Source organism: Gymnodraco acuticeps, unplaced genomic scaffold (assembly GCF_902827175.1).
Source record: "Gymnodraco acuticeps unplaced genomic scaffold, fGymAcu1.1, whole genome shotgun sequence".
Taxonomy (NCBI): domain Eukaryota; kingdom Metazoa; phylum Chordata; class Actinopteri; order Perciformes; family Bathydraconidae; genus Gymnodraco; species Gymnodraco acuticeps.
In genome coordinates this window covers 6,205,199-6,231,242 of record NW_022989810.1, presented here as the reverse complement: position 1 = coordinate 6,231,242, position 26,044 = coordinate 6,205,199, and the positions used below count along the sequence as shown (strand labels likewise).

General features: G+C 42.3%; 1 protein-coding gene across 1 annotated transcript in view; it reads left to right on the top strand.

The window, feature by feature from the left end:
• The window catches only part of znf407 (zinc finger protein 407), a 140,633-nt gene that overhangs the window by 67,985 nt on the left and 46,604 nt on the right, over positions 1–26,044 (top strand). Inside the window, exons 6-8 of the mRNA XM_034229920.1 lie at positions 13,954–14,120; positions 22,555–22,638; positions 24,544–24,664. Coding sequence (XP_034085811.1) covers positions 13,954–14,120; positions 22,555–22,638; positions 24,544–24,664 — 372 coding nt within the window. The remainder of the gene's footprint in view (positions 1–13,953; positions 14,121–22,554; positions 22,639–24,543; positions 24,665–26,044) is intronic.

The window sequence follows — 26,044 nt, the reverse complement described above, 5'->3', positions numbered from 1 at the left end:
ACACCAAACATCGCTGAACCCATCATAATCTGCTCAGTATTGGTCCAACACTGTACCGTATCTTCTCTCCATGTCCCAAGTCTCCAGCCACAGTGTGCCTGATCTGAGACATTGTAGAATGGGGGTGGGTGGATGGCGGTCTTGGGTGGGGAGGGGGGCTTCCTTGATTATGTGACATCCTCCGGAAGAGCGCTGGAGTTGTTTCCTCCATTACTTAGAGGGGGAAAAAAATAGGCCTTTTCACTATTGAGACTGTCACTCTCAATTTGGGCTAACGGTAAGCATGCACAAGGCCTCCTGGATATTCCCCCCACCTGCTCTTACCCCACTCTTACTAAACCACCCCCCTCCCGCACCACTCACCCACATCCCCAACCCATACTACCCCTCCCCCTGCAGCGGATCGCCGTGGTGACAATTTGATTAGATCATCAATCGTGGCCGTTAACAGCGGTTTTCCTGAGCACCTGGACCGGCAGGTCACAGCTGGCTCTGAGCTACCGCTGTCCCCCTGACCCAGAGCTGTGTGTGTGCTCTGGGTGTGTGTGTATGTGGAAGTATGCTCGCAGATACACACTGGCACATTCAGTGCAATTGTTTTTGTGTTTGCAAGAGCAGCTCTTTGTACTGTATTGCAGACGTAGTGACACACGTAGTGATATGTGTCCATATGTCTACGCGTCACCATGTCTATGTGCAACCACAGTTGTGTACAACAATGTTAAAATGAAGTGCCAGGCCTTAATCCGATGCTGTCTTAGTTCAATACAAATGAGAAATGCATTTCCCTCAGGGTGCCTTTAGATGTCTGATGTTTTTTTTGTGTGACCCCGGTGGTTGTAACAATAATGTTTTTATCACATAGGTTGTGAGGGACTACTTTCTAGAGAATAACAGGTGTAAATATAAAGGTTTATGCATTCAAAGAGACTCATAGAAGAATGAAATTGGTGGTGTTGAGTAATACAGTCCAAACAGGGCACATCTACACAGAGTGTAGCAGTCCCGGCTATTCATCTGTAACACCGCACACACACAAACACACACTGTACCATAGCTACGACACAGTGTAATTCACAAACACACGTACATAAATTCACCTGCTTCCGTGCGTTGTCTCTGTATCAGGTTCCGTGTCGTTCTGGTAAAGCAGTTACATTTATGGGCTAACAATAATGGGACAAAGTGTGTGTCTCATTGCGATTCCTCAGGTATTCCATGATTAAATAAACGTCCCTGGTCTTTTCATAAAGCTTGTTTACGGCAGCGTGGCACCATATGCTTCCACCGCACCCACCCACCCATCTCTTCCTCTCTCTCTCCGTTTCCTCTCCTCGCTTCATACACTGCCCTACACCGCCTCTACCAGATGCAGGCCAGCCATTATTCTGTGGCGGAGTCGTGGTGGAGAAACTAAAGTTGTGAATTAACATGTAGAAGCCATTACGGAGCAATGATGATATCCATCTGCGCCGTTCATAGGTGCTACTTAGTAAATTGTCTGCGCCGTAATGGCATAACAGTAACAATATGATACTGTTTTATCAACTCCATGGTCTGTTCCCGTCTATTCTGTTAACTATATGCTCAGGTGTGACTTATTTTCTGGATAATGTTGAATATTTGGTTCAGCTCTCTACAGTATGTGGTTCCTCTCCTTTGGTCAGAGCGGAGTTGTTGATTGTTGTCTTTGTACACATTTGTTGTGCTGATTGACAACACTTAAAACTTGTAGAACTGCAAGGATAAGTCGACTTATAGATGGGTCTATCGGCAGTCGTTCATTGTGCAAAGATGACAGATAATGCTGTTTTGAGCTCCTTTAAATATTGAGATTTGACCTTTTTACTTTATTCATATATAATATTAAACTGAAAAAACAACATTTAAATACATTATCTTTGACTTTGAGAATCAGGGATGGACCTTCTTTTTATTACTTTTTTCTTACATTTATAAGCGAAAAGATTAATTTATTAAATAATTCTTGTTTGCTGACCTAATAGCTTCTGATTGTATGATCAATCAGCCTCAAATAAGCGAGTATACCATATAAACACCATATCTGACAGTCATAGGTCTTAAAGGAAGTCAAATTGTGCAATCACACAAAAAAAGCGTTCATTTCAATTGTGTGGAATCTAGCGTAGGTGATACACACATGGACCCTGTTGCTCATAATTAGTGTTTCTCTGAAGAGTCCGTGACACTCCTCTGTGGCCGGATAGGTTTGACTACACAAACACAGGCAAAGCAGCAAAAGTTGGGACGGGTAATTAATTCTCCAAAGCAGTATACAATTTCATGTGTGTGTGCGTGCGTGTGCGTCAGGGGATAGGGTAAAAAACAACAACAGCAAAGTCAGAAAAGCAATTAACTTCTCCAGCCGGGACATGGCAGGAAACACGTGTGAACGTTCACTATGTCGTCGTGTTGGAAGGCCGAGACAGACAGACTGAGTTTATATAGCAAACGCTTTTGTTGTGATTATTAATGGCCATTCCACATTAACCTTATCGTGCTAATATGCTCGACAATGGCCCAAATCACCTGAGCGATGAGGACGATGGAGGCTACCCCCCCCCCCCTCACGTCCAGCCCAACACTGTAGTAGCAACTATCCCCCTTTACCCAATGACCAAGATTAATGAAACCTCCGCTGTTTTTAATTAGCACGGCCACAGTCATCAATTACGTCTGCCCCACCCCAAATACAAATATTGTTATATTTGGGGGGGGAAATACTTGATTTATTTCATTTAGGTGGCCGGAGGAGTGAGATGAATGGCCTCCCATCATGGTCATTTGCAGGGGAGGAGGAGGAGAGAAGGGAGAGAGGGGTGGGTTGAGTAATAAGATCAGTAAGGAACAGGGGGGGTTACACACACAGTACAGTAGAGGACATAGACAGGGCCATGGAGGGAACGCCAGGTCTACAGGGAAAGGCCAGTCTGGGTCACAACTGTTCACGAACTTAATTAGACTTTCCATGAACCCAGAGCTGCACCAGGTCTCCATTTAAGAGGCTCCACATTGAATCGTACAAGTACCAATCAAAGTGCGACTTATTCATGCCATCTATTATTGGCCTGTGACAAGACATTTGAAAGAACAAGTGCATCACCTTTATTTTCCCCTCTTCAAAAAGCCATCCATTCAAATGCTGTAGAGAGCTATGGAAAACATCATGCAAAATGTGTCAAATATGCTTCTCAGTTTCTGTCACGGTAGATATGCAAAGATATGCAAACTGCTTTAGTTGACTTTATACAGTGAAGAAGAGTCTATCCTGTGTACTGTCAGACTTGATGGTTGGTCATCTGGCACATCAAAGTTTCTCACAGTTTTTTCTCTTATAACTTTTTGCTGGCTTTTTCACACAGCTGCTTTGCCTCCAAGCTTTTGTATTGCTTGTGTTGCTTGTACACATTTTGCATGATGCCTCCATGAGTTTTATTAAGTTCCAACACTGATTCTACCCCTGGAAACACTCATATTGCTCCCTTAACATCTTCCTAATGCTTTTTTCCCAGAGGAATGTCTCTTGTTCTGTCTTTACTTTACGAAATATTCTCAATAGTTTTCTTTAAATCAGATTGTAACTTTTTTTTCTGATGTTTAATCCCGGGCGAGTTTCATACCAAGTATCGGATGAGAGGATTTGTTTGCTGGATCATTCCGAGTCCCAAAGGGGCATGTCTTGTTATTGTATCTTGAACACGGAGTATTAGTGTGTCAGAACATAAGGCTAAAATGTTAAGCTGTCACTTTTGATGTGCTGTTTATTAGGGGTGCACCGAATGGGAAATTCTCGGCCGAAACCGATACCGAAAATAGGAAACAGTTGGCCGAAAACCGAATGCCGAAAGGCCGAAAATGATCAATAGAAATATATATATATAATGTATACATTTTTTACCAATGTTGTTCAGCTACCTGATTATGGAAATAGACATGATTATGGCAAAACTTAAATAATAATCACTATTATGGGTCCATAAAACATTTATTCAGCACTTTTGAATGCATACAGTATATTTATATATGTCATGTATTATTGCTAAAAAACATTATATCGCAGTCTTAGTGTCGCCAACTCGTTTCTAATATGCAAAGACAACAAATGCGTCTATGATGTATTTTCGATCAGACGAGATCTCTCTCCCCCGTCTGTGTGCGAGGGGGCGGGGCAGTTTACACACACGCAGCTGCTACATGCAGCGGAGCACACTGCGGAGATGGCGGAGAGAACGCGCTCCGAGGTGTGGTTAAACTTTACCCGTCTCGATGTGGAGAATACTTGTTACCATAAGTGCAATAAGAGTTTAGCACCGGGTTCGACTGTCTTTCTAGCAGCTCTGTAGCCCCGTCCACGAGTAACGTTTCCACGTCAGGTGTTATGTATGCTAGCAGCAACACACGGAGTTAACTACATTATACAAACATGGGGTAATGATTAGAGGAAACTGAGTTATTTAGTTTGTTAAAGTTTCAGCTATTCTGTTTACAGTCTGTCATCAGATTATTTAATACGATTTGTTAAAGGCTCAGGGCAATCTCGATGACAAAGGTCAATGTTCCCCCCCCCTGTGAGCCAGCCGCGAGCATGGTCGCCGCGTCTTTATTACGTCATCACAACAACACGTTAGGTTACCAACGTAAGCCTGTTCTGACATTCGGTGATATTTTTTCGGTGCTAAAACCCTTTCGGCCGAAAGCCGAAAGGGCCTTTTTAACCATTTTCGGCCGATAATTTTCGGTGGCCGAATATTCGGTGCATCCCTAATGTTTACAGTATTGGCAGGCAGGTTGGGTTTGCCAGCTCATCCTTTGCCACCACTGCTTATGCACTAAGCAAGAGCACTTAATCCAGATAGGTGAATACGATAGAAAGTACTGTGCTATTACTTAATGTGTTTGTCCTCGTGAAAAAATATAACAGATGCTTTTTCCTCTACTGCTTTTTTAACACCCAGAGTCGGAGGTGTGTCTGTTGTTAGTGAACGCAGACTGGACTAATGTAGTTCAATCATGCCGAAGAAAGACAGAGGACAGACCCAGTTTTCTTCATCTCTCTGCTGGCTTTTGCTCAAGCCATGTCTAGACATTATTTGTATATTAGCATTCTTACATAAATGGAGTTATGAAGAAAAATAAACTCTTCCCTAAATCACTTATTTAACAAAGAAAGAAGAAGCACATTCAGAAATGATAAGCCTTGTGCGGCTCCTTCCTGCACTTCTTCACATTTGCTAATATCTGACGTGACGTAATTGTAATAATAACATGAATGCAAGTACGCGGCTTTGTGACTTGAAGATGTGCACGGCTCATTCCTGTGCTTTTGGAAGTTTGGGCGTTTGCGCTGCGGTGAGCCACCAGCCATTTCACTTGTGCTGGCCACACACACATAACCAAACACACACACAGATTTTATACCCTTACTGCCACGGCCATTCGCCTGCCCACTGACTCCAGAGAGAAGGGTGAGAAACATCCTGAATATTTTATGAAGCTCGGGAACCCCACCTCTGTCTTCCCCACCCTGCAAACCCCCCGCCACTGTGTCCAGCAGTGCACACACACACACACACACACACACACACACACACACACACACACACACACACACACACACACACACACACACACACACACACACACACACACACACACACACACACACACACACACACAAACACACACACCCCGGCAGAAAAACAGAAATAATGTTTTAAATGCAATCATTGTCAGGCCCAAACAATGTCATTTATCAAGGGAGCATTTGGGACTGTATAATAAGTTTCACATTATTAATACAATTTTTCATCCTCTGTCAAGCCTATCTGATTTATGGCACGCGTGTGATCTAAGGTGATCATTGAATTACAATTCCAGTAATAAGAGAGAGAATGGACCTGGTCTTTTCCTTGCCCAGTGGAGCACACCACACACACACACACACACACACACACACACACACACACACACACACACACACACACACACACACACACACACACACACACACACACACACACACGCACACACAAGATCCTGGATAAACAGCCTCCAGTTGCAACATGCAGCAATTACACAAAACATAGAACAATAGTCACACGATCAATAGTATAACTTTTACTGCTAGAGAATTAGCTAAATATGTATATGTTAAAACGAAACGGGAGAAATAGGAGAGGAATAAACAAAGGAACCTAGGCCCCTGTTAATTAGATAAGGGACAAAGCTCATTATTTTAAAATCCTCCTGAAGCCCAGAGAGTAAATATGAGTGGCCTGTTAGGGGCTCGGTAATGGGAGGGGAATGTGCGTCGTTACAGGGCCCAATGATTTACAGCTAGATGCTCTCTGATGTATAGACTGTACCTTTTATTAAGTGGCTGTCGTTACGGTCACTGGCTCCGTCATTTCCCTTTGTGTCTAATCAAAATCCATACCCAGACACCCCACCATCCAGACTCCAGATGGGGAAGAAATTACGGAGAACATTCCACCTTCTCCAACCTCCACTTCAGCCCTCTTCTGCTACCAGAGATGCTTATGATGTGGGTAATATAATCTAACAGCAGCGACAAATAAACAAATAGAAATGTGAAATTCTTTTGAGGTAATTAGATAACCAAGACAGACTCCCATCATAACATTTGGATCCAGTTTGAACAAGTATTCGCGCGATTAGCAGTCGTGCTCGGGCTTTTATCAGATTAGCATGTTGTCGAGGGCCCGGTGATCGGCGTCGTACATCATCCTGTTTGAGTTCTCTTTCCAGCGAATTTGGGGAAGCCGCTAATTGGATTGCGAGAGTCGAGCCCCGGTTAAAGATGGTAAACAGCGGAGCAGACTTGTCCCCTAACTCTCAGCCCCCCACAGGCTTCCAAAAAAACGCCAGCTCTCCTCAGGACCGCCACCATTTATGACACATTTTCTCAGTATTCTTAAAAGATAATTAGGTTTATCACCCATTTATTTTCCCTCCCAGCCCCCCTTTCCTTCTTTTGTGTACCTGAGAGCACACAATCGCAGAATAAAAACATAAATATTTCTGCTGCACAGCAGCGCTGGCAGGTGAGCCTAATGAAATTCTAGGAGTGTAATTTGATTTACGAGGTGCTAATGCGGCCTGATATTAGAGAGAAAAAGCTCCGATATGGCTGCCTTGTGCTGTATTTAAGGCCTATCAGAAGCCTGATAAAGAGCATCCTGTCCTCAGCACTGCGGCTGAGTTATTGTCGCAGATATTCATATTGATAGTAATTCTTCCTGACGCAATTTAGTGCCAGCAATATATAAATATGGAGATAATAGTTAATTTTGGTGGCTGCTCAGATTGCGACGCTCTAAATTTACGCAACAAAAAAAGCTTTGAGCTGTGAAGCATCTGGACACTTTTTAAAGTGCCGTTTGAAGGATGGTTGGGGGCCTCTGACCGAACCGTGTCACACAAATCAGATTTCCGGTGCTTTTCAGCGACTGCTAATTTAAGCGCAAAGCTTTTTGGAGCGCTTGATTTGCAGGTTTTTTGGGTTTGAAACATTATGATTAATAGTCTGATATCCGTGAAACCTATTAAAGCTTTTAAATCAACTGGAAAGTCTGGAAACAAGTCATCACTCCAGTATGCGCATACACTCGGAGAAAGAGATTATTTCAGGCCGCTTTGTTCCGAAACCTGTTGTTTTTCCATTCTAAACACTTCTTGTAATTTAATGTGTGTGTGTGTGTGTGTGTGTGTGTGTGTGTGTGTGTGTGTGGTGTGTGTGTGTGTGAGAGTGTGTGTGTGTGTGTGTGTGTTGTGTGTGTGTGTGTGTGTGTGTGTGTTGTGTGTGTGTGTGTGTGTGTGTGTGTGTGTGTGTGTGTGTGTGTGTGTGTGTGTGTGTGTGTGTGTGTGTGTGTGTGTGTGTGTGTGTGTGTGTGTGTGTGTGTGTGTGTGTGTGTGTGTGTGTGTGTGCAGGCTCAAACTCAGGTTTGTGTGTGCGTTCAAAGTTGGGTTGGGGCTATTGAGCTATGGCTCATAATAAAACAGGCAATAACAGGGCCACCACAGAGGGACCTGGCCTTTGTGCCTCCCTGCTCCCCCCCTCGCTCCCCTCTCCCCTCCGTGCTACCTCCTCCCCCTCCTCCTCATGGCCTCTCCCACCCCCCCCATCCTAAGTTATGGGCTGAATAACATCGCAACAATATTAAGATAACATTTCCTGATTGTTTGTCAGGCAGGAGGCTCCTTCACCCCGCTTTCATCACGTCCACCGTGTTCATTAAATTGACAATTTGTATTTGCCCTACAGCGGGATAAACAGGAGCTTATCTGATGGGCCTGGTCTTTTATTATTTATTTCATTATCTTTTTCTCTCTCTCTCTCCTCCCCCTCTTTTCTCCCGGGATTGAAGGTAAACATAAATCAGCAGCAGCATCTCTGTTGTGCGCCGTTGTTTATATTGCAGTCATATGCAGCAGCGGTCCTCTCGGAGGAGCTTCATCTACAACACTCCGCAGACGCATGTGGCCTCTTCATGGAGGTTTTTAGTTGTTGTTTTTGTGTGACATGCTGGCCGCACTCCTGCAGGTCTCAGTATGATATAACTCCAGATAGATTTCACTTTAAAATGCCCTGCTGTTGGGATAATTCTCTGACTTGTTCCTGAGAGATTCTGCTCTTCTTCCTACTTGGTCTTTTTTAAAGTTGCTGTATCCACTGCAGCACGCCAGAGATGGTTGTCTGTGTTCACTTAGATGTTAAACTAGCACCATCTGATTTGTGTAACTGCAGTTGATGTGGATTAGAGCAGCATGTTTAAACAAGGAAATGAGCTTTGAGCTTCCAGTATATGAGTATCTACGCTCAAAATCTGGTGCTGAATCAGAGTTTGAAGTTTCTCTTGGTTTTATTCTGTGATCCAACATCTGTCCTGAAACAGAAAGGAAACTCCATAGTGTTTGGTATGATCTGTTTCTATAAATGCCATCCAAACACTTTTATTGTTTTCTTGAGTTAGGGTTATGAAATAGGATCTACTAAATGAGAAGTCATTGTCAGCTGATACAAATTGGACAATTGGTTTTCATGGAGAAAAGAAAGTTGTCCTCTGGGACTTTTATAAAACAGAAGTGACCACTGTTCTTTTTTCCTTAAGCAATCCTTCTAAGCACCGTGAGCGATGATGTTGTCCAGTTCGATATCTTAGCCCGGGAACAAGTCTGTCGTCGGCCGACATTGTGCGGGCAAACGAAAAATAACGAAGCCAGCGTCCTTACTTAGGAAACACTTGTCCCAGAAATCTAATCTTTGCCTCATTTTTTACCCAACACCCCCCGCTCTAATCAGGTTTCAATTGACCGCCATTGAAGGAAGAGTCTCTCCTCAGACTCTTGTATAGGTCCGAAACCCAGTCAGACACCATTTAAGGCTTACTCAGTCTTCCTCCCAATATCTCGGAGAGCTCAGGGCCAAATGATTTAATCTTCATTCAGCTAATTTAGTCTGGATTTAAGCTGCCGGGTTGTCGAAGTGCAGAGTGATGGAGTCTGAAAGGGGAAAGGGAGAGGAGGGGAAAAAGGAAGGAGGGAGGGGAACAGAGATGAGAGAGATAAAGATGGAGGGAGGGAGAAAGAGAGAGAACAGAGAGGGAGATGGGGGCTGAAGATGATGATCCATCCTGACCCTAGTGAATGCTGTCATGTTCCTCCCTCTAGGTAATCTCTCTCACTCGCTCGCTATTTTGCATGTGAAAATGCTCTCCTGACAGTTGCATATCAGATACATTTTTCTCCCTTTTTTTCTCCCCCCCCTCCTTTCCCTTCGCCAAATAAACAACAGTCTTCACTTTGAAGTTGTCTGTTTGTGTCAGTTTGGCTCGAGGCGAGAGTCGGCCTCTCTCCTCTCTTTTCTGTCTTTGTGTTGCAGTGCGAGAGCATCGGAGGATTATTCCCTCTCACCCACCAACCGGCCAACACGAAATGGAAAGGCAATCCAAAAAAGACAGAAACATAATTAATAAAATCAATTAAAAAACATGCCAATAGATTAGTATGATGTGCCAACACTTGCCGTAAGGAGGAACAGGGGTGTCTGTTCTGCCTTCTGTAAAAAAGTCTTTTTTTTACGATGCAGTGAAATTAATAATGTTCATCTTTGTTGTCATTCAAAACTGGCCTCTTTTGAACAAGATGTTTGTTTATTTGTTACCCAGAACACACATTTACAGTTACCCTGCAAGATCCCCCTCAACAAGCACCACCGCACCACTTGGTGGCGATAGTGAGTGAGTGGTTTCGACTAAAGCCCTTTCTCCAACCCCTGTTAGAGTACAGTAACTGCTCCTGAGGGATTTCTATCACAATGAAGGCCAGTGTGGCTTGTGATGTTCTGACAGTAGCCCTATATGCCTGAACTGATGACAGGATCACACCACAGTATAGATATGGTAATGAGTGACAGTATAGACACTGTAGCATGCAGATTTTCTCAACGTACAGGCAAGAGGCCCACCTGGGTCTTTGAATAAATCTGCACGGGGTGTCAATCGTGTCGCCTGGCTTTGTGATCAGAAGGGGAAAAGAAAGGGAGGAGATGGAAGGATGCAGGAAAAAAGAGGAGCAGAGATTTAATGACTGGAAGTAGAAATGATTCACAATTACAGTTTATTCCCCGCTGTGTCATCAGAGCTTGACCGCTATGTGAAAAAGCCAGTTGATGCAAAACGAAAGCTATTATTCTAATGAATGGTTTTTCCCTATTTGCTCTCTTATCTTTTTATATTCTTGTTGCTCTAAGATTGCTGATCGTGGTTTGGTCTTTCCATCAAGACCATCACAGATTCCTTTTACTTGGATTGTTTCTACAACTTCTTTACTTATATACCAATGTGGCGAAACTGATCTCAGCACCTAAAACATGCTTAGGCACACATGATCGTTATTGTAATGTCAGCAGTCAGTTAGTCATATTTACATCTTATTTCATTCTCATACTTTTGCATTTGCCTTAGGGAACCTGTGTAGACTCAAAGCCCTGGTTTCAGGGATCAAATACTTTTCTCTTGACGTGCACAAAACTATTCTACTCAACTATAAAAAGTACATGCATCTATTTTTTCTTTAGAAGTCATTGTATAATTGCGTATGTGATGTGAAATTGCTTTAGACCTTTCAATCTTTAATAGCCATTTGTTGCACTCGGGTACTTGAGATATATCTAGAAATTATAAAAACTATAATTCCAGAATTTCTCTCAAGCTGTTTTGAATCCTAAACCAGGTTGCTTCAGCAGAATTTCTGAATCAAACGTGGTTGTTTTGTTGGTTTTGAATTCCATTTGCGAAAAGCATTCTAAAATGATATTCTAAATTGGCAGACCTCTCTTTTCTCTCTTACTCCTGTCTCTTTCGCTTTCTCCCTCTTTTATGCATACACAAATTCACTCAACCTCTCTTCCTCCTACCTTCGGTGTGTTTTGCATGGTAGCTGGCTGTTTAGAGGCAGTATGCATATGTATGGGCGAGACGGTGGATCGTGACGGGATCTGACATGCGGGGACAAGATCAAAGCGCTCCATCTGATCCCATAAAAACAGACGCAAACCCTCCTCTCATCCTTACAAAACCCCCGCTGATAGTCGACTCTGCCAGCCCGACTCCTCCATCTTCTCTCCTCTCCCTCCTGCCTTTATTTTCTCCCTCCATCCCAGGGTGCCCACGTCAAGGCCTGCCCGACTTTGCGATTACGCCCCGTGATAAACAATGGCCCGTTTAGCTCATAAAGTAGGAGTGTTGTGCATAATGCTTACAATAAAAGATAGCATCTCTTCACTCATCTTATTTACCTCTCCCACGGTGGCACGGGCGACGAGCTGCTCCATATAAATACCGCAGGGAGTGAGGAAAAACGGAAGGGAATAATGATGCAGACGTACATCTGTTGGTCAAATGAAGTAGATGAGAACTATTTTAAATCTGCATTCAAGCTTAGAGCCAGGTGATAAAGGCGCCATCTTAAAGCCGCTCCATCCTTCCTGGTAAGTGAGCTTAAAATGTCCTCTCAACTGGATGACATCCATATCACATTCAGATTCATCTTTATGGAACATATAGATTGATATGGAAGCCAGAACACATTTTCCTTTATATCTCTCTTTCTCTCTCCACCTCCCCATCTTTTAATTCCCTCCTTTTCCTCCCTCCCTCTCATTCTCCTTTTGCCCCCCCCACCATCCTTCCTCCAGTAAGGAAGATGTATGAGTTTGAATTATTGATTCAGACACATGCTACATGCTGCTTGGAGTCATTATTTGTTCAGGTGAGTGTCATGCTGCTCGCTATGAAACAGATACCACGGGGATTAAGCGACACAATCAGGACTTAAAGACAGCCGCCCTCCCTAAAATAACATGGCCCTCGCCGCAAGACAAATGCTCCCCAAAACCCGACTTCATTTGTTTATGACTCGCACATTAGTCATCCTGTGCCTAAATTATATCGCGGAGGGTAAAGATTAATTCAAGCACAGGCTGCTTCTATTGTTTTTACCCGTGTGCGTTTCTTGAAGCCTAATAACACAGCAGATGAATATAGGTGCAAACATCCTACACATTGTCAACAAAATAAAACCTTTTGTTGGGTGGTAGGTGTCGGGATAAAGAACAGACGGATGTCCAGAGTAAAGAAAACAACACTATGCCTAGGTGCTATAAACTTGCCTTGCCTTGCTATACAATAGTCACATTTTCTTCATCTTGAAGAGACACACACAACATGTGATGAATAGGGCTTTGTATTAATTGGAAGGATACTGGATACCCAAAGCTGAACTCAGCTTTTTTTTAGGAGAGCAGAGGATGGAATGAAACTTTTGTAGGAGGTGTGACACAGTTGGAGAAAATGTCCCGCTGGTTTGTAAACTCTAGGGTTGGGCTTTACGTTGATGGGTAGGGATAACTCATCTGACTGTGACGGTCTCCTGGCAGCTTTCTTCGGCGTATGGATAACATTTTGTGCGTCGGGGCCTCTTAAGCACTGATACCCTGCTTTCTATACAAACATGTTCTTGCAAAGACAATGGAGGCTAAGTGTCAGACCGTTATCACAGACTATCGTGGTAAGCCTAGTTTGTTAAAGTTAAAATGGCGGGAAGCTCTGATACGGGAGCCTTAAGAGAGAAGCGGGAGGTAAAATGTTGCTAACTGTTCATTTAGCCCAGGCTAAGTGGTCAGGGATGCTGGACAGGTGAACTATATTCCCCCCACTGGCCCTGCGGGGTGTGTGTGTGTGTGGACTGTAACAGAATTTCTCTAGTCCTCTGGGCCCTGGTGCAAAGCAGAGAATAAATGGTGGAGGTGGCAGGCCAGGACAGAAAAATCAATGCCTGCTTATACAGACATGACACACCAGCAGCCAACTGCATTGTGTGTGTGTGTGTGTGTGTGTGTGTGTGTGTGTGTGTGTGTGTGTTGTGTGTGTGTGTGTGTGTGTGTGTGTGTGTGTGTGTGTGTTGTGTGTGTTGTGTGTGTGTGTGTGTGTGTGTGGTGTGTGGTGTGTGTGTGTGTGTGTGTGTGTGTGTTTGTGGTGTGGTGTGTGTGTGTGTGTGGTGTGTGTGTGTGTGTGTGTGTGTGTGTGGTGTGTTGTGTGTGTGTGTGTGTGGTGTGTGTGTGTGTGTGTGTGTGTGTGTGTGTGTGTGGTGTGTGTGTGTGGTGTGTGTGTGTGTGTGTGTGTGTGTGTGTGTGTGTGTGTGTGTAGATGTACCAGCCACACCAGTCATTTGGCCATGTACGAGTACCCAGCAACCCCCATTTCCTCCCTCACAAGGTAGATCGTCTAGCATTTTACGTCAGCTTTGGGATCAGTAAATAACTCTTCGTTTTTTTCCTCTCCCCCTCCCCCTCCTCCTCCTCCTCCTCCTCCTCCTCATCATTCCCCTCTGCCTACCTCTCTACTCCTGCAGGAAGTTTGAATGCGAGTTGTGCGATCGCTCCTTCAGTGAAAAATGGGCCCTGAACAACCACATGAAACTACACAGTGGGGAGAAACCGTATAAGTGCGCCTGGCCGTCCTGCCACTACGCCTTCCTCAACCTGTCGGCCATGAAGGACCACTATAGGACGCACACAGGTGAGACAACGAGAGCCAGTAACCTCAACCATAAAGCATTACTCCCAGACTCCTCCACAAACACAACGACAGTCAATCTAAACTGCCACAATACTTTTAACTGGCAAATAGTGTTCTTAGGAGTTTGGGACAAAAGGTTATTTATCGAGAAACTCTATACTTGGCTCAAACTAAATGAACTTTTTCTTTCTTCTATAGCTCTAGACACAATAAATAGCGTGTTAACTGTGAAAATCTCACATTAATTATGATTCTTCACAGCTTTGTTTGGAAAAAAAAACATACACACATTTTTGGCTGACAAAAGCCATGACTTGTCCATCTGTAGTGATTTCTCAACATCCAGAGACAGTCGGGCACCATTTCTTGGCGGTATTACAGATAGTCTTGTCGGATTTGAATACAAATGATAGGGAAAACATGGATTTAATGTTTGTTTTTGTTTTCTGCCATCCTTCAGAGTTTTAGAGGGTTGCTTGATTAGAGAATTGAGGTAGTGTTTATTCCCCAATTCCAACTTGTTGTCATGTGTATTTCCCCAAAATCCATCTGGTCACCAAGCACGTCTTTCCATAACCCAGCTGGTCAGCGAGTGTGTTCATGGAATCCATCTGATCCTCGAGAGTGTGTTTTCCCACATTGAAACGGGCCAGTGTTCATTTCTCCATGTTGCAAAATAGGAACAAAAAGAAAGAAAGACTGAATGCCAACAACTCGATAAAACAATAAAAGGAAACTTTGTATTGAAGTAATTGGGTATTGTTTTTTTTTTTATACATTCAGTGCTTTTTCTTTCAAATTCCATTGGTCTTAAAGTATAGTACACTGTGGGTCTGCTTTTTTTTTTACTTCCTAAAAGCTTTGGATAGACAGATGGTGCGGTGGGCGGTGGGAGGATACTGTCTTGAATAATAGCCCCTCGATAGAAGCCCCAGTCAGGCTCTCTGAAAGTGTCTTTATGCTGCAGCCCAGCAGTTTCCCCTCGGCCTCGGTAATGTCCCACACACGGCTCTTTGATGCCCTTTTAAGTCAATGACAGAAGCAGCAGCCGCCAGTGGCCTGACAGCCTGACTGAGCGCTTGCAGGAGAGCCCTCCATCCGTCACGGGGGCCTGCTGTGTGTGCGTGTGTGTGTGTGTGCGTGTGTGAGGGACTTGCTGGATGTTTTTTTAAATGTGTTTTAACAGTGATGTAACGTCAAGGCGCCTCTGACATAATTAGACGTTTTATTTTCATTTGTTTCCAGCCCTCATCATTCCCCATCAGGCGGCTGGCGTACAACTGTCACCAAGCTGTCACCTGGTGTGTGTGCGTATGTGTGCGTATTTGCGTCTTTGTGTTAGTTTGGCAGGAGGAAACAGACTTTAAGAGAGTGAGTGAAGTGATTGAGATGGAAACAGAATAGTGATGAAATAAGAGAGCTTGTAAGACCAAGGGTTACAGAGAACGAACATATGAAAATAGGAGTATTAAGATAGAACCTGAGACAGCCTCATTTCAGTGAGCGACAAGAACTGACTTGATTAGCAACATCCAAAAAAGCTAACACAATTCTGCTTTACTGTGACCCCCGACACTCCTTTCACCAGTTGTAATTGCTGCCAGGGTCGGACCGTTAGCTGCAGCTATACAATCATCGCAATCACATTCCAGCAGCCAACCTGACACACTGAAATATTATATGCATGTGTGTGATCTGTTTAAAGGTTATAAATCGGCTCCTTCACGGCACTAAAATGCAATACTAATAAAATAAGTGGGAGATTTCAAAGTTTGAGCTAATCTCGCCTGGGAACAGAGCCGTCAGTAATGTGACTTACAGTCTGTCTGTGTGTGTGTAAGTGTGTGTGTGTGGGTAAGTGTGTGTGGGTAACAGAACAATGACTAACTGGGGAGTTTGAACTGAATGATACACACATCTAGCTCATTATTCAGAACTCTTAAAAATGCAAAGTCTCTTAGTGAAGAAAGTACTTTCTATGAAGGACGATATAGTGGGACGTTTTGAATGAGTTATTTTTTTGTGAAGTGTGTGAAGAATAAGGGAGGTTGCTTTAATCCCTTAAAACAACATTTCTAATCCCATAGATCACCAGTCAATGGTATGATCTGGAGTAATCGCAAAATCATACACACAATTTTAGATATACAATATACATCATGAATGATGCACTAGAAGTACAACTGCTACATTTTGATACCACTTTGAATGACAAAGATTGCATAGCTGTTGCTTAACTCGACTACGGACCTCAATTGTAAACCGCTACTAAGGATGGCAGCAGACATGCTTTTGTCTTCTTAACAAATGGAGTCAGTTTTCATAGGACTTAAGTAAGATTGAAACACTGTCTATAAAGAGTGTGAGTTTTATTTAGCCTTTTCCAAAAAATAACAAATGTGAAACATTTTGGCCCTGAAACATGCAGATTGTATCCTCAGTCTACAAATCAAATCCAAGTACTTTAGTAATCCCAGGGGAAATTGGGCTTCGTGAGAGTTGCACCATATTAGAATAAAATCAGTACATGTTTATATAAACATACATTGAAGTAAAAACTTCTAATACAAGTAACATGTTACTGTGTATCTAGTAGTGATTGCATATTTAACACCATTTTACAGGGTTCCTGTTTTAAAATAAGTCAATTAGGAGTGACTTAGTACTTACTTAGCTAGCTACAGCTGTTAAAGCTAGCTACATTTGTCTTTTCATCCGGCAAATTGATGGAAAGTATATAGAAATGCAAAGCTTGGGTCTACCCGTTAACCCAACCTGGTTTGTACCGAGGCTGAGTTCTTACCACTTGCCTTGGTTTGAATCCAACTTGTCGCACTTTGCCCTCTTCCTCGCCCTTTCTAATCACCAGCTGAACTATCCAACAAAGTCAAATAGCCAAAGAAATCTTTAAAACTTAATGTTTTACATTTGGGTCAAAAAGTTAAATCTGACTGACATCAACTAAAAGGGACAGTTTCTAGCAAATTGTCAGGCAAATAAACACTTGATGAAAGAAAATAAAACAATACATATTTTTTATTTGCTCTCACTACTACATTTGGGCCTAACAAACAACCAAGAATAAGCAGCCCCTGAATGAAAATGTCTGATTTCACCATCCTGTGGATACCCCCGTCCCCCCCTAAAAAAATTAAAGTTAACACCTCCGCTCTCCCTCTCCTGCCTCTAACGGGATCCATTGTTCTTCTCTGATTTGTGTGTTTTTTATGTTAATCACTCCCTCCTCACACACCAGTCGTGTCTGAGGGGCGGGGGCGGGGGATTCAGTGGTCGTCAGCCGCCAGGGTCATTTGTAAGGGCTGATGAATGAGCGACTCAAATAAATAAATAAGTGCACTGAATCTGACCCACCCAGCTTTTCCCAGGCTCTTGGGCATTGGGGGGGGGGGGCTGAGATAGGTTGAACACAGCGACAGGGCCACAATTGATTTCCTCATTGCTTCAGTTTGTCGCTTAATCTGGCGATATGCTGATAAATCTTCGCACTTTGTCAATTCATTTCCCTGAAAAATGAGACCCAAAATGGCGAGCACATCAATACAGCAGCGGATTCCGTGTCAAAAATTAAGCGGTAAAATTAATTGCCCTCCCATCCGCTCCTGCTAAAACATAACTAATGAGGGAGGCAATTATAGCTGCATGCAAGCGCCTCTGGGGTTATTTAAAACACACATACACACACACAGACTCACATATATACTGTATAATACACACTATATGTACACACATGCAAAGAAAGGTTGTATATTTTGACTTCAAAGTCCTTTTTATTGTCTTGCATTAAAGGCATATATTTAATTCCTGGAAGAGTTGGTGGGTTGAAGTGTATCATGGGAACAAAAGAGGAGAAATGATGAGCCAATATTCAAAAAGTGTAAGTGCTCTAAGTGCAAACACATTAGCAGGACATTTAGTTTTTTAGGGTATTTTAGTGTCTAGACTTGGTACACTGAGTCTTTTATGCTTTTCAACAGGTTTTTTTTGTCCTATATATCCTTAATTTGTTTTTGTTTGGTGGTTGATTAAGTTAAGGTAAGTGTGAGATTGAAGTTAGAGGCTAATGTGGCTCTAGGGTTAATGTTGCATAAGGTTAAGGCAGAGGTTATTTAGTGTCGTCTTTTGCGGTGAATCAGAAAGGAGTGAAGTCTATGCAAGCTTGTGTCCTGGATGGGGGTCCACCTTGCTTTGACCGCATCCTCCAGCGTTGACAGCAGCGTGTCACTCCCCCCCAACCCCAACTCGCCGTCCCCAACCCAAGTCCCTCAGAGGGCTGACCGCCACGGAGCAGCAGATGAAAAGCACACATGTAATTTATCGCCAACGTTTCCTCCTCAAGAATAATTGTGGCGACCGCGGCTGGTAGCAGGGATCGATGGCTATGGATTTTTCTGCGGTGGGGTCTTGTAGCGTTGGCCATAATGAGAGATGGAAGGCAGGAAAGGAGGAGGGACCCGGGTGGTTTTTCTGATAGGGAGAAAAGGTCTGACCAGATCCTCAGTAACTATTCCAGAAAATACAGAACACTGGACGACTTTTTGTTGGTCGGTTTTGATGGTCCTACACAATCACAAAATGATCTGCCAAAGTTTGGGCAAACAGTTTTAAATATCACATAGAGTTCTGGAGAGTTTTGTTTGTCATTCTCTTCTAGAAAGGTTTATAGTGGGCAGCCACAAAAAGCCCTATTTAGGATATTACCTTATTTGTATGAAAATGTGACGCCAGTTGCAAGTTTTCGCAACGTTTTTGACCGGAGTCATGAACAATATCCAAACATGTTTTTTACTTAACTTTTCTTTTAGTTTAGTCATGTATATAGGGTTAGGGTAAGGGCTAGATAGATATTGATTTGAAACAGAATGTTAGGGTTTGAAATATCAATAATGTCCTTCCCCCCTCCATCTATGGGGCTGAGTTGTGATTCCTGCAGTGTTTCTGATAGTTATAGTTCATTTGTCAATTAGGGTGATGTATCCTTCCTTATTGCTTATGTTTATTCTACCTAGTTTGTTTCCATTTAATTTAAGCAAAATGCTAGTTCTTTCTTTTTTCATTAAGTTATATTTCTTAACCAAGAACATCCCACATGAGGTATTTGGATCAGCAAATGTAAAGGGTGACTTAAAGCGGCCACAGAAAGCAGCAGAATGGCCGTGTTATTATATGAAAACCTTGTTCCCTTAAAGGTCATTCACGCTGGGATATAAAAAGTGAACCTGGACCGAATGCACCTTTTCCAGGCTGTTTTTCTCCCCCTCTAAGTGGCACTGCATTACAACTCTTCTCACAGTCGAGTGGCTTTCAATGGGTGTAATAGAGGAAACTTGAGGCTGCTTTGTCTCTGCGGACCCGCTGAAAGCTGCTATCTGTGCAGAAGAGCAGCAGAGGCCCAGCTGGAAGAGTCACCCAAATGTGTTATCAGCGTGTGGCGAGAGTTCAACATCAGCATTCAGATGAATATTTAGGCGATGGGGATCTCGGCTGCACGTGATGCACACAGCTGCAGCGCTTGTGTCTGTATGTTAGAACGTGTGCTGCCTACGGTGATTCCATGTATGTGCGGAAACTTGCTGACAGACGACACATGCACTTTGATGTGTGTGTGGGAAGATACAACACTGACTATAACAGTCTTGTGCAATAACCACTGCTATATCCACTCAAATACAGTTTATTATCATTACTGACTGCTACCTCACACACTTGATCTGTTCATGTACTTTTATAATGCCGCTTCCAATTCTATATGGGCCAGCTGTGGCTGTGAGGTGGTTGCTTGCCAACCTGAAGGTCGGTGGTTCGATTCCCAGCCACTGCAATAAACATGTTGATGTAATCATTGGGCAACATACAAATGTGTGTGAATGTTGGAAAGCACTTTGATTTGTCGCAAAAAATAGAAAAGCTCTTTATAAAGTAAATGTAATCTGTTTGACATTTACCAATCTTTTTTTTATTTGACTTTTTACGGGGGTTTTTCACATTCTTGTCTCTTTATTTAATATAAAACAATGCAACAATGATGGAATAGTTATCGAAATCAGCAATATCAAAAATGGCAGGTAAGCTAAATGTTTGATAAGAACAACATATCTGAAAATCTGGTTCTCACTTAAGTATGGTGGCGCTGCAGAAAAGTCCCAGCTTAAAAATGTTATTCTACAGACTTAATAAAATAAATCCTTGTTTGGTACAGATCCCCTAATATATCTAACCTTGATTATCTTCATATATATTTTTATAATTATATGAAACATTTTTCAAAAAGGATAAATCCTTATGAAAATCGGGAATCATATCGGTTATGCCATATCCTTAAAAAGAATCCCAATTATTTATTTATTTACTATTTATCTAAAAAGATACCCTATTAAAGATGTTAGCCTACCTATTGTACTTACATTTATTTGCTGTAATAGTCAAATATTTCGCGTTGTGGGATGTCTGATTCTGATATCTGCATCTAGGTATGTCGGTGCCTATTTGCCTACACATCTGCGCCCATTCTATAAATGTGTTTCCCTGAGTGAGGCTTATCACAAATGTTGCTGTGTGTGCGCAGGAGTGTGTGACTGCCTGTGTGCCATGGCAGAGAGAGAAAAAAAAGAGTTAGAAATGGAGAGAGAGACACCATCATGCTGTTAATGACGGAGCCAGATGCGGGGAAGAGAGCAGGAGTGTAAAAAAGCTCACCACGCTCCCCATCTGGAAGGCATCGCCCCCAAATGAAGTTGTACAAAAGCATCCCATTGATAATAAAGCTAATTTTTATGGCTCTGACAAGTATGTAATTATGTTCAGCGGTGCTTTTCAGATTTTATCACAGTCAATAAACCACACTGGCAATTTCCCGTTCCCCCATTTGACATATTTACACGGATCCATCTGATTGGAGGAATTAGTTAGCTGTGAGGGCTCTGATGGATATACACTAGTGATCTGTGACTTCTGCTGCGCTCATCTGTTAGCCACCGCTCATCTGTTCACTCAGTCTTTTCTTTTCTCGCCTTCTGCCTTTCTCCTCCTTTCACACATCTCTCACACAATATTCTCTCCTTCTTTGTCTTTACTTGAGCGCCCACTGCCTTGCTTAATGACATTTCAGCAGTACTCAAGTGAAGGAGGTATCACTCCTTCCTTTCTCCATCACGCGAAAGGATTCAATATTTCATGAAATCTACTTCAATAACCTTTCACGCATTACCACCACTGTGTTTAAGCTTGCAATGCCATTGTATTTATTTTGTATTAATGTCGACGCAAGCTTGAAATGTAAAATAATTAGTGACGGATGTTTTACACTGAGCCATATTCAGTTTAGGTCAAACAACTGAGATTAGACAAATGTCATGAATTGTGTACCTTCACAAACTCATGTTGCTATTGTTGGCATTAATTGCATCTGCAGTGTCATAATACACTTTCATCCAAAATGATATCAACAAATAGAACATGAAACTGTTAAAACATATCATAAACATGTTGTCATTTAATTCAGTTTTATAAGCTTAACTGGTGTTTACATCCTTAAATATTAACGGTTTGGTATCCTTTAACAACATTTAGAAATATCTATCAAGATGAAATGTCTATAAACTGTGATGGATATGTATCAAAGACATTTTGTGCTACTTGCAAAAGTTGTATATGAATTGTAGTTTGAAGAATTATATTTTTGTCTCATGGATATCTGGATTTGAATGAATGTATACATGAATAGTTAATCAATATAGTATAAATGAGACGAAAGTTAATCTTACCCTATCTGGTTCTTGCTGCCTCTCCCCTTAGTCTGTCTTGATTTAATGTCATTTTGATAAAGGGGCGCTATTATGCTCCTTTTCAGGTTCAGATATGTTTGTTGTGCCTCTACTGTGACATGTCATGATGTCAAGACAGAATAAGGGGAGAGGCAGCAAGAACCAGATAGGGTGAGATTAACTTTCGTCTCATTTATACTTTAATGTTCAAAGCTCTTTATTCTTCTCATACGTCCTGTGCTGCAGCGCTTATTTTCACCCTCTGTCTGAAACCAGAGCCCAGTCTGCTCTGATTGGTCAGCTGGCCGGCTCTGTTGTGATTGGCCAACAAATTAGAGATGTCCCTCCCCTTAGCACGTACAATTTGAATGAGCGCTAGCCAATATAAACACATAGGTATATAGTGATGTCACTGTGTTACTGAAATTAAAAAAGGGAGTCCAATGGAGGCGTTTCAGGCCGGGGGGGACTGGGGGCGGTTTGTGGAAGAGAAACTTTGAGGTTTTAGTCATTGCAGACCATCGATTTGTACTAAAACCTATAAGCTAAAATCCCCAAAAAGCATAATAGGGCCTCTTCATTGTCATTTCTTTTACCAATGTTTCCTAATGCTTTATCATTATTTTTTACCTTCTCTCAATCTGTCTCTATAGGAGAGAAGTCTTATCTATGTGACCTGTGTGGTTTTGCTGGAGGCACGAGACACGCCCTCACCAAACACAGACGCCAACACACAGGTAAGCAGCAACACACACACACACACACGCACGCACGCACACACACACACACACACACACACACACACACACACACACCCTGAACTGATGTCCAAAACTAATCTGGGCACACACAAACTGTGCAGAGCTTCATAATCTTGGACGTTGATTGACACTCACTTTTTCTCATAGTTTTAGCAACAGTTTGCTTTCTTTCACACACACACACACACACACACACACACACACACACACACACACACACACACACACACACACACACACACACACACACACACACACACACACACACAGGCACATCAGTGTGACATGCCGCTGTCAGTGATAGGCATGTGTACCAGTATGGCTGACTGAATCTGAGATTTTTAATTTCAGTTATCATTTCACCATGTCATTCTGTCGCTTAGGGAAATTGCATTTTTCAGATAGGCTGTCAATAACGAGTGCTTTTTTTTGGAAATTGGGATAGTGAAACAAATACTGTTCTTAACCGTTGTCTGGCAGTCGCCCAAGGATCAAGAATCCTGTTATAAATATTCATTTTGGCTTTTTATAATTCATTTTGTTTGCTACCATTTCCTATTCCAAACCTCCAATTTTCTGTCCTGTGTTGACATGTGTCAATTCCACTGATTTAGCCACGCATTCAAATGTTGCCATGCAGCTGCACATGAAGGGACCACCATGTCGGACGCTGTTTGATTCATAGAGATTTTAGACAAGGCCACTGCTAATGTCAACATTTTTGTGGTTTGAATCTCTGACAACATTCTGTCATTATTTAGTATCTTATATTTCCCATGTTATGCCCAAAATGTACCATGAGTCAGTGGCTAATGAGTCTTGTCAGTACGGAAATGTCACTAAAGCTGTATTAAAAAAAAGATTGGAGACTACAAGAGTCAACTGATTGTCAGCTTTTTATTGCAGGTTTTAAACTACAACTGCAAAATAAATTAACCCCTTACTCTCTGGTCTGCCATTTGAAAAATGTTTAAATACAAAACTTTGCCATCACTACCTTGACCCTGTGAGCATGCTTTTACCATTAAGAATCAAGTCTCTATATCTTGAAGAGTAGTGCCTTTTAAAGTTACAGTTAACTGACAGTTTGAAAACTCAACTTATACTTTATCTTTTGACTACAACTGTATCCAGCATTTCATCCTAAAAAATAAATGGTAGTTCAACTACTTTTGGTGTTTAAATACAAACAGAACATTGACCACAGGACTATAAGCACACTTTACAAATAGTTCCAGATTCAAGGGATATTAATAATTGAATTGACACAAACCCTTTCTGTGCTAACACCTAAACTCCCATGCATCATTTCACATACAAACAAATCTGCAGTGTTTTGAGTAACCAAGCACACAAATTGCTTTCATTAAATGTAGATAGTGTAGTTTCACAGCAAATTAAGAACTGTTAATAGCTGTTGTTGCAGCATTATATGCCACCTTTTTTTTTAGTTGCAAGTTATGCATAATAAACAACCTAAGTTGCATAAATCGAGTAAAATGTTTCCACACGTTTCCAAACCATTTAAATTGTAGCCTACCTATATTTCAGAATCAGAGTCATAATTCCTTTATTCAACCCTAACCCTAACCCTTAGGGGATATTAACATTGTTACAGCACTATTACAGAACAGATAAAGAAAAATAAAACAGCATAGAATAATGAAGCAAGGATACAATAATACAAAAATAATTATAGCAGCCTTTCAAAAATTAAGTGAAACATGTAAAACAAATTATTAAGTATCTGCCAGCAAATGGCAGTAATAGTAAAAGTATATTATTACATGAAATACATTTGTATCTTAATATGTCTATGTGACATTAATGTCATCTTCGGCTCATCACCATCCATTGTCTCTTTTCATTTCAACCCCACAGGAGAGAGACCCTTCAAATGTAAGCTGTGCAGCTTCGCCTCCACCACGCAGTCCCACCTATCGCGTCACAAGCGCGTCCACACCGGAGAGAAGCCATACCGCTGCCCCTGGTGCGACTACAGGTACCGGCTCATTGACCCGCCCCATGGTTGGTGGAGCTGATGGCCGCCACCATGGCACTGATGATCAGGGGGTTGATAGGTGGGAGGTGGGGGGGGGGGCACGTAAGTGAGTGAGTGTGATGGTGAGATAGCAGGTGGCATTGTGTGGTAGTTTAGAGGGTAGGTGGGGGTGGGGGGGTGTTAATGCTAAAGGCTGTATGTGTGTGTGGTGGAGGGCAGACAGGTGTAATCTCCACAGCACGACTCCATCTCATCACTCTGCCATCATCAACAAGCCCAGCCAGATCTCCCCCCAACACACACACACACACACACACACACACACACACACACACACACACACACACACACACACACACACACACACACACACACACACACACACACACACACACACACACACACACACACAAACACAATGTCCCTGGCAGGTCCCTGTCATTAAAACACCATCATACCAGATCAGTAATTACACAGGAAATTGTCGGTGAAATTGAAAAAGTTTTGGCTGGCGTTGCACATCTCCATCTCTCTATATCTCTCCCTCCGTCTCCCCTTTCCTCCCTCCCTCTGTCTCTCTCTTCCTCGTGAAAGTGTGAAAGGGAACGATCTCAAACCCATCATTGGTTTTAGATGTACTCGTCATTCCTTTTTTCCCCTCTGTGACAAAGTCATTTCGGCAGCTTGCTACACCTGCTCCGCCGCAGTGAAGCGCTCTGCTCATTTCACAAGTCTTTTAATACGCAGTCCGACTTACTGAAAAAATTAAATGCTGTGACGTAATAATTGCAGTCAGGCTATTATTTCCTAATTATCACAGGAGTAACTCACCTTGTACCTAAAGTTATCATGAAGTACCTCTCTGTAATATCAATTAAGGATCGACCAGTGTGGGAGATTTTAACTGACGTTTCATTTATGATGCATACAAGGTATTCAGAGGAGGTGTCATGTGCGTGGGGTGACTGCCCTTGTCTTGTAATATGAGTTCAGAGTTCAACTACATTGTTTTTAGGCCAATGAATGGTCTGTTTACCTCTTTGGTTCAGACTGAAATATCTCAACTACTATTGGATGAATCCAACCAAACCTGGTGATGCACTGACTTTATCTTTAGAGTCACTACTTGGTTGCCAGATTTGTTTGTGAAATCGGATTGATTGCCAGGGCACTGTATACAGGACTTCATGTTGACTTCAAGTATATTGCTATGACTATCTTCTGACACTTCATCATGCACCAATCAAAGTTTTTACATGTAAAGTAAAAAATACACCTAAACATGACCTTCCAATTAGCCTTAGCTGTACTTTGTGAAGTAGTAAGTAGAAAATGCTAGCATGCTAAATTAAGATGTTGAACACTAGAAAAAATAGACCT